We start from the raw sequence: 10,437 nt of genomic DNA, 5'->3' as shown, positions 1-10,437 counted from the left end.
GAATGGAAAAAAGTCCTATCCTCCACCGTAAAAGAAGCAATGGAGGAAGCTCTTCTCCCCTTCCAGAGAAGTCTGGAATCTAAAATTGCTAGCAATGCTTCATTTGTTGAGAAAGCATATATACAACATGGCAAGCGCCTTATTGAAATTTCCGCAGAATTACTGCGGAACCGCAAAACTTTGCGCGAAAAAATTCGCACTGTCTCTGAGGACTCGACCGTCGAGTTAAAATCACGAATGACCACTGTTATTGAGGCCACTAGTCGACTGTTGGACCAAAACTCTGACAGGGTAATTAAATATATTAATACTCGTTGTAATATTATGAATGTACCTGGGCAGAATGTGGCGACCATAGAGGCATCCCTTCCCGCTGAGGACGTATCCCGGCCAGATGATGATGGAGTTGAGCTGGTTTCCCACTATGGCGGTTCTGAGTGCTCTGATGAGTACAGGCCCACCGATAGAGAAGGCAATCCCGAGGTCCTTGATCCTGCAGAGGAAAACAGTGACACAGAGCTCAATGCTCAAATCAGTGAGCTCTTTCCATCTGGAATTGATCTGCCTGTTAATCCGCAGGCTGGCGCTGTCCCTGAAGACCCAGTGGCCACGGCTCCCTGCGAGGGCGTGTTGGCCCTCCAGAATGCTGTTGCTCCAGAGCTTCCAGCAGCTCCAGAAGATCCTACTCCCTCAGAACCCAATCCTGTTGATATCGTAAAGAGGGCTATGGCCGCAATCGAAGAACCTGCGAGTACAACAGCAACCCGCAGAAGCAGGCGTGCAGGTCAACTGTGAGGGAATATTTCATATTCCCTCAGAAGGAGGCGAGTGTGGTATTCACCATTTAAGTTTATGCATCTCCATCCCTGTCCACATTCCTATACTTCTCTGGCTGAGTCAGACCTCCACTTGTAACCGCCACTATACTCCATCCTGTTGTGTTGAGGGGCTAGTTGATTTTATGCAGGCCTTGTGAGAACATCTCTCCATCAGCTTGCACTTGGTAGACTGTATACCTATATGCTAGGTTGTCGACAGTCTTAGTCCCATATTCCCGTGCACGTGGTTTTCTGTCCTGTACAGAAAACGAGACGTCCAAGCCTTTAATTGATATCATATTAAATATATCCTATAATAATAATCCCATTAATCTGCCTATTCTAACCAGTTTAATTGCTTAATAAATATTGTATTTTTTAGAAATACCTTTGTTATATTATTGATATTTAATTGTATCGAAGCTACTCTATACTCGTATTCCGGTCTGTCTGTACATCCCCTCATACGTCACTTTAATGTCGTTAAAGCATTCCAATGACTAATGTAAAGCTTCCCTAAAATGGAGAACCCAATCAGTTAAGTGATTCGTGAAATCCAGGGAAATGGGAATGTGATTCTGACAAACAATTATAAAGGAAAATTTTCCCACAACCCTCTTCTCTTTTTTTCCCACTTCTTACCTACTCAGGAATAAGGTATAACCAACAAGCAAAATAAATCTAAAATAATATTTGGGGGGCAAATGGAGAGGTCGTCAATTTTACGATGTGTTGCCCCCCAACGACAGCTGAAAAACACGTATAGGTTTCGTGATTTTCTTCCGAATTAATTTCGTTATTGGTATGAGCTATTACCTACTCCCCTTCAGTTACGAAAAAACAAGTTTTACTTTAACAAAATAATAAATTTTGCGGCATTTTCAATTGGAATTAATTGGCTTAATAGCAGCCCCTGCGTAAAATCTTAACGAACAAAAAAATATTATTTATCATTTTTATAAGGATTCTACCTACATGCATAAAAACAAAAACAGCGGTTTTTGAAAATTGATAAAGATATTTAAATATTTTATATTCTTTTAAAAATTTAAACCACAAAAAAATATTAACTTGTTCAGAGTTACATCAAAGAAGTTCACTAATCATATTATAAAGAAAAGTAATAATTATTCACATATTTTGTGCATGTATCTCTCCCTCCCAAGTCCGAAGATGATTAAAGTCCCTCCACAGATTATGACGTCATAAGATAGAATAGCCACTGAGAGGCCAGTATACACTGTAATTGACCAATGGTAAAATTTATGCTGACCTCTCATTGGTTATTCTATCGTATGACGTCATAATCTGTGGAGGGACTTCCCCAAGTCCCTCTTCCAAATCGTCTAGTAATCCCCCTAAAAGTCATGAGAAACACGTATTGAAAAAAAGATGCAGTAAAATGTAAATGATGCCAGGGAGAGAGGGGATATTAGACTGTAAATTACACTGGTACTCAAAGTTTTATAACATAATCTCTAATTGTTGTGCATTTAAACTGTGGGTACATTTTATAATCTTGATTTGGTGATAATGGAAACATCTAAACCGTACAACCAATTAAAGAAAAAAAATTAGTTTTTCTGGAGATGCCACCACTAATTTTAGATAATTAAAAAAAATCGGGGGGGGGGACTTTTTTCATTTTTGAGGGGGTTGTGGGTGTCCCACCCCAAAAGACAAAAGCCAAAAACCACAACAGGACCAGTAGGTATATTCCCAGAAGAGTAGAATCCGATCGGTTCAGTAGTTACCGAGATCAGAAGGACAGACAGACAGACATAATTCTACTTTGTATAATAGATTAGAAGAGTATCAGGTTGATAATATGTCAATCATGACCTTTGATACCCTTTTTTATAGATAATTAATAATAGATAATTAATGATAATTAATGATAGCAAATTAAACATATAAAAACATATCTGTATTAATCTATGTTATTTAAACAACAGATAATTCATTTAGTTTAAAATCACAAAATCTCTATCCCTGTTCCAAAATACGTAGGAGATGTTTCCAGGGATTAAGGAACAAGAATAAAAAAATTTACCGCCAAAAGTTCTGCGTCTAATTGTTCATTAACAAGCAGAATAGATTTCTTAAATCCAAAGTTAAAATATGTTTCTTAGGCATAGAAAAGGATAAAGCAACTTAGATATATTTTCTTCTAAGACTTTGCTAATTTACCCCCTAAAAATTAATCCCTAATCCTTTCAACTCTTGAAAAAGAGTTTGAAATTTGAGAAGTTATTGATGAAGAACTTTTTGAATAAAATATTTTTTCTAAGTTCAAAGAAGACACATCACACAAAAAAAACTTTTCAGTTTTACAGCAAAGCTACTGTTTTAAAAACTTTTTTGTCAGTTTGTAATAAGCTTTTAACTAAATTTAGTATTTGACTATCACGACCACTTATCTCCTTCATTTTTTGAAGCACATCTACTCGATAAGTGTTCGTGTCCGTCAGTCTGTCCTTGTCTTTCTTTCTGTAATGCCAGAGAGGCCAGATTTTTGTTAAAAGTAAAGATAATTAATTTTACTTCTTCTTTCTCTCCCTTTTTTTCAACTCCCTTTATATTTTGGTTTAGCCGTACCAGATATCTTAAAAAATACACAGACAGGATAATAAACTACGCACGCAAGTACAAAGGATAAAGTCATTTTATTAGAATAAAAAGTAGTTCGATGATTTATACACTTAACAGCATTGAACTTTTCTTTCTTTATTTCTATGGACCTTCATTGTTCTTGTAATGTACTCTAAATGCAATATAGAAATTTTGGGAAAATTCAAGAATTTCAGAAAGAAGTAAAAACATTCAGAAATTTGTACCCGTACTTTAATATCCTGGTAGGGAGGGGACATTAACTGTATTTTATACTAGTCATCAACCTTTGGGGACTTTAAAATTAAATCTAGTTTTGGTACTACAAATTATGTACTTGTGTCCAAACCTTTCCTCCATTAATTCTACAGGTGGGAACTTTTTTTTCTCTTTCCTAAAGGGAGGGGGCTCGTGAATTTGTAAAACAATGTATCGTCCATTGTCTTATCCCTTCAGATCCATTGTATATACAACATACTGTTCAGTGTTAACTTGCTTTGGTAAAATGTAAATTAAAGAAATATGAATGATTCGAAATCGAAATTTATGAAGCCCTAAAATCAAATATCAATAAAAAGATTTAAAGCTAAATGAATTATATTTTACAAATATTTTTGGCAAATATTATAATTTCTATTTCTTAAAACAGTTAAATTCAGTTGAAAAAATTTACGTTTGTTTGTCTGTAACGTAAAATCTCGACAATCCCTATTAGTCAAGAACAAAGTACAAGTCTATCATTTCAAGTACCAACTTACAGTAAGTTTTAGATAAAAAGGACTATTTTTACAATTCTAATTTTTTCAATCAGCACTTTCCTCTATTTCAGTATTCTGGGATAAATACATAGACGTACGGGTAAAGCCAAAAATGTATAAAAAGCTTTTAAAATTTCTTTAGATTTTCTTATAGTTTGTTTTATTCAGGGAGGTAGGGGACACTGGCATTAAATTATTAAGGTACCCAAAGTTTTATGAGATAAATTTTAATTGTAACCTCCCTTAGGATCCCTGGCTTTGGTACTCAAAGTTTTATAAAGAAAAACTTTGGGTTCTTTTATTAAATTTTCTTGGTTATTTCCTACTAGCAAATTGTCCAATATTTCCGCCAATGATTAAATCTACAAAAAGGATGATTATGTTTAATATCATTGTAAGGTTGTGCATTCATTTATCGTCCATGACTTATCCCTTTGGACCCCTGGTTTTATCTGACTATTTGATTGAGCCGTGCAAAATTGATAAGACATTGATTAGGACAATATAAACATGTGTGTGTGTGTGTGTGTGTGTATGTGTGTGTGTGTGTGTGTGTGTGTCATTCTATAAGCAAAGCTACTTTATAACTCACTTTGTCTCTATGTATGTATGTCGGTCTGAATTCAAACGACTATGATTTCTTTTTCTATTCCTCTCTCTATATATCGCTATATCTCTTTCTCTCTCTCTTTCTCTCTCCCTCTCTATCTCTCTCTCTCTCTCCTTCTCTCTCGCGCGCTCTCTCTCTCTCTCTCTCTCTCTCTCTCTCTCTCTCTCTCTCTCTCTCTCTCTCTCTCTCTCTCTCTCTCTCTCTCTCTCTCTCTCTCTCTCTCTCTCTCTCTCTCTCTCTCTCTCTCTCTCTCTCTCTCTCTCTCTCTCTCTCTCTCTATCTATCTATCTATCTATCTATCTATCTATCTATCTATCTATCTATCTATCTATCTATCTATCTATCTATCTATCTATCTATCTATCTATCTATCTATCTATCTATCTATCTATCTATCTATCTATCTATCTATCTATCTATCTATCTATCTATCTATCTATCTATCTATCTATCTATCTATCTATCTATCTATCTATCTATCTATCTATCTATCTATCTATCTATCTATCTATCTATCTATCTATCTATCTATCTATCTATCTATCTATCTATCTATCTATCTATCTATCTATCTATCTCTCTCTCTCTCTCTCTCTCTAATTTTCGACCTCTGTTTTTTTTCTTCCCCTCATGCTTTCTCCCAGCTTGAAAGAAGTGTAAAACTTATCTGCTATTGCCATCACCTAGTGTCCTGCTTAACATTGAGTTATTTCACTGTCTCGTTAAATAATAAATTCAAGTTTAAAAAAAATAAAAATATATTGATTTGACATTGCATTATGTCAAAATAAGACAATTTTTTGCAATATAACAGATAAATTATGCTTTTTTATAGAGAAAAAAAAAGATTTGATTAAGCGATTTTAAAAATATATATAACGTTTTAAAAGTACACTATATTAATTTTTAAAAGCAAAACTTTTCTATAATTATGGTCGGTCCGTCCGTCCGTAACAGTTAGCTCATTTCGTTAATTTAGGCATGTTAGAATTGTCCTATCGATTTCAAACTTTGCATTAGGTTTAATGTAGTAGTTAGGTACACTGTTAAAAATTATTTTTTTTTTAGCATCAGATAATACTATATATTCTTCACATTAATGTATAGTATCAATTTGTACGTTCTAGGAAAAAAACCTTATTACGATACAAGGAAGATTCCAATACTGTATTGAGTATTAGTTATTGTTCTGTGGAGTAACATGTAGTACTAAATAATGTATTTGTCTGTAGAGTATTATCCAATACGCTCTTTGGAATAAAATTCAATACGGTAGAAGTAAGTTTTTAATACTCTCCTTCGCAATTTTTGATACCCACTATCATAATTTTTGATACTCTGTAGAGTATGAAACTGTTTTACTTTGGATGAAAGATCAGTTTATAATATATGATTATTATATGTACATATACATTTTATTATATCAACAAACATACCAAGCAGAGCCATAAAACATTAATTTAAATGTAAATTTAGTAAAAAAATGACTTTAAAGATGTTTAGGGCTAAACATGATCCTTAAAAATAAAAACTATGGTCAGCCATAATTACAAAAATCAAAACTATAAATCTGAGCATAAATAGTAACTTTTCATCTTTGTCTAAAACGACCAAGCATTGAAACACTTCCATGAGAGGTGTGCACGATTGGTGTCTGTTTCAATTATTCTTTACATTACAGATTCGTACCCTAGAAGGTATGAATAGTTACTATTTTAATAAACTATTCTCTTGTGTATTGTTCGATACTCTACAGCGTATCAAATAGTACTAAATTAATAAACATTTATGTAGCGTATTTTCCGATACCCTACAGCGTATCAAATATTACTATTTTAATAAACTATTCTACAGCGTAATTTCCCGTACGATAGAGGGTATCAAATATTACTATTTTAATAAACATTTCTGTAGCGTATTTTACAGTACCCTAGAGCGTATCAATTGATACTAAAAAATGTATGGGTTCTGTATAGTAATAATTATTGTGTTATATAGTATTACATAGTGCTATATATTAATTATATAGTTGTAGCGTACTTACGGGTCCAATACCGGCAATATAATCTTTTTTTTTTTACAACAAAAATCTCTGTTTTTTTTAATCTTCAATGGCTTTAATTTTCTTATTATTGAAGCTAGAAGAACAATTTTTTCTGAATATGTTTATGTTTATGTAAATTTTATATTAGAAATCTTAAAACATAAATTTTGGCGGTGGCAGCAGTACTTGGCAGCTGCCAGCCGCAAACCGACGGTTGGCAGGTAAACGGCAACAGATTTTATGAAATTGTAATATGTCATGAAGATATATAAAAAAGCCTAAGTTTAAAATTTGAAATCTTCAAGTAAAAATTTGCGGTCACAGGAACCGTTTAAAGATATCTGGAGACCTGGAGGTTCAGGACTTGCAGGATTATACTTGGAACCTGATATCGACTTGAACACCTATATTACATATGAGGATGTACGACTATAGGATATTTTAGTATTAGATAACATGAAATGCTTTGTTTAAGTAAAAAAATATTTTTACTTTTTACCTAAATGACCTTACCAGATTTGCTGGTATCCTGTGTTTGCCAGGAAGGAGGTATTAAAAAAATTTCAACTCTCAGTTATGTGTCATACCCATATTTCGAAAGTCACTCAGTTATAGCCCTCTACCTTTTATACACAGAAAATGGGATAGAAAAAAATCAGAGGGGGGGGGCGGGGGGGGAGGCATTCAACGCCACCTCCCCGCCAATCCTCCAACCGTTAGAGATTGATATTACAGATTGAGAGTAGTAATAGTTAATTAGATTTATTTACTAAGCTTTTTTTGTCTGTAGCAAAGGATCTTGCTAACTGCTGAACTGATATAGTTCTCCTTTAGAGTGAAGCTTCTTATAAGTCCCAGGGTGGTTTTAGGCTGTTTAATTTTTATAAAAAAGTCGTTGTAAGGTTTTAAGTTATTTTTCTGCACTTTCATGTCCCTTCTAATATATATTCCTAGATACTAGGGACGCAAACGCTAGTATAATATAAAAGACCAGTTTATGAAGAAATTTTTTTTTGCGGGAATAGTCCCTTTCGTGGCAGCGCCCCTTAAGGAGCAATTATTCGTATTTTCAATATCCTTTTTTGATACTTTAATATGTAGTAATTTGGCCGGTTATCCGGTCGGATATCCGGTAATTTGGCCGGATAACCGGATATTTGCCGGATATCCGGCGTTGGCCGGATATCCGGCTGGATACCGGATATCCGGCATTTGAAATTAGCCGGATATCCGGTATCCGGTATCCGGCCAAAAAAATATTCGGCCCAACCCTAGTTTATACTTTATTACGACAAATTTTTTTGTGATAAAATTATCCCATTGATCAGATTTTTGGAATACTGATTCCCAGGACAACAAAGTACAATATCATAAGCGAATGTTACAATGTCGACTTTTACACATTTATATTCTGATTGTTCAGTTATTGCATTATACAAGTGTTAATGTTCGTTTGTCCTAACATTTAAAAGCTTCGCTTTCATGGATGTTGTCATCCTTGTTAATTGATAACTTCTTGTTTTTTTTTTAATGATTGTACTTTGGTAAAAAAGGTCTCATATTAAAATAGTATAATATTTAAGTATAAATTTTCTCACGAAAACTTTTAATTGTAAACAAAAGATCTCAGTGTATCCACAAAATGTTCATTTTAAGTGCTAGTCAACGCTTGATTTTTAAAAGCGAAGCTTTTCTATAATTAGGGTCGGACCGTACGTCCGTACGTCTGAGACAGCTTTTTTTTTGTTGATTTAGGCATGTTAGAATTTTCCTATCGATTTCAAACTTTGCATGGGGATTCCTGAAGTAGTTAGGTATGATTTAGAAAGCAACTCTATAAGCATTACCAGAATGTCCGTACGTCCATTTTAAACATGTTTATTTTTTACTTTTTTAACAACAAATTTTTATGTGATCTAATTATCCGAATGTTCTGATTTTTGGTATACTGATTCATGGGACAACAAAGTACAATATTATAAACAAAGCAACTCTAAAATCAAGTCCTAAATATGTAAGTATGTCCATAAACATTATCCTGTATCAAGAAGTTTTTCAACAAATTTACTCACAATTTTGCTTTGACTCTTATTCATTTATATTCTGATTATTCAGTTCTGACACTATACAAGTGTTAATGTCCGTGTGTCCTATCGTTTTAGAGCTTCGCTTTTATAGATGTTGTCATCCTTGTTTAGTCTATATTCTAAATCTGTACATATGGGGTTTTCTCGAGTTTTACAGATATACATACAAGTTAAAATGTTTTAAAATAAAAAAAGAATTTTTAGAACCAAAACCAAAAGTCATCTTTTAGAAGCCTGGTACATTCTAGCCTTCCGTACATTCTTGTACTACTGTGTATTCACAATAAGCCTATCAGTTACTTAAGACCTTTTAAGGTCCTAGGACAAACGCAGGAGTACCAGGAGATTTTTTAAATGCGGGGGGCTTATTTGTATATTCATATCTTAACCTAACCAAACCTGTATAGAAATACATAGTTAAATAAATATTTTAACACTCCTTTGTTTGTCCACTCCGACGTTTGGGACTCCTGCGTTTGTCCTGGAACCCCTTTTAATAGTCAGAATAAGCTAGCGCAATCGAAGCTAGGGAGAAAAGAACAATGAAAAGTAAATTTATAAGTTATTGCACATTTATAGACTTCAACACTTCGAGGACTTTATAAATCTTGATGGATTTGCGTATACTAGCAGTGTCCAAACTTTTAATATAACTGCCTAAGGGTAATTTTGTTAATCCCATGAATTAGGTGGTATTTAAATTTTTATCCATTGTCTTTTCCCTTAGGATCCTTTGTATCAAAATAATAACAAGGATGACAACATCCATAAAAGCGAAGCTCTGAAATGGAATGACAAACGAACATTAACACATGTTGAGTGTCAGAACTGAATAAACTGAATATTAATAAACATGTCTATACAAAATTATAAGTAAATTTGTTGCAAAACTGTTAAATACATGTTACTGTTTAAGGACATACTGACGTTTTTAAGACTCGATTATAGAGATACTTTGCTTATAACAGTAACACTATACCTTGTTGTAATAGGAATCAGTATATTAAAAATCAGATGAATCGTATAATATTAACATACAAAAATGTGTTGTCAAAAAAGTAAAAAAAATCAGCATGTTTTAAATGGACGTACGGACTTTCTGGTAACGATTATAGAGTTGCTGCGCTTTCAAAGTCGTACCTAACTGTTAGCGGAATCATCATGCAAAGTTTGAAATCGATAGGACAATTCTAACCTGTTTAAATTAACGAAAAAAGCTAACTGTAACGGACGTACGTACATACCGACCCTAATTGTAGAAAAGCTTTGCTTTTAAAAATATAATTCTAGATAATATAAAGATAAAGTCCATGCAATCAAAGAGTAAAATTTTCCTTTTATTTAGTCGTACCTGTACCCGCATGACCCGCAGGAGAGAGCCCAAGTTGACCGGATCCTGTTTTTTGACCTGGGATGTCTCTCCAAAAGCATTGTAGATTTTTTTGTAAGTAATGTTATTAGTAGCGCAGCTACTCTTTAATTAAGTATGTATGTCTTTCCGTATGTCACA

The 10,437-nt window shown here is 33.6% G+C and overlaps 1 protein-coding gene across 1 annotated transcript in view; it reads left to right on the top strand.

Annotated features, from left to right (window-relative positions):
• Positions 1 to 10,437, top strand: part of LOC145322855 (glutathione S-transferase 1-1-like) — a 57,752-nt gene that overhangs the window by 35,042 nt on the left and 12,273 nt on the right. The window contains exon 6 of the mRNA XM_080165180.1: positions 10,273 to 10,371. Within this exon, the coding sequence (XP_080021306.1) occupies positions 10,273 to 10,371 (99 nt within the window). The remainder of the gene's footprint in view (positions 1 to 10,272; positions 10,372 to 10,437) is intronic.

This window comes from Acartia tonsa, chromosome 6, assembly GCF_053477335.1.
Source record: "Acartia tonsa isolate MP-2025a chromosome 6, ASM5347733v1, whole genome shotgun sequence".
NCBI classification, from domain to species: Eukaryota; Metazoa; Arthropoda; class Copepoda; order Calanoida; family Acartiidae; genus Acartia; species Acartia tonsa.
Note: the sequence above shows the minus strand (reverse complement) of the source record. Positions and strands in the feature narration are given on the sequence as shown.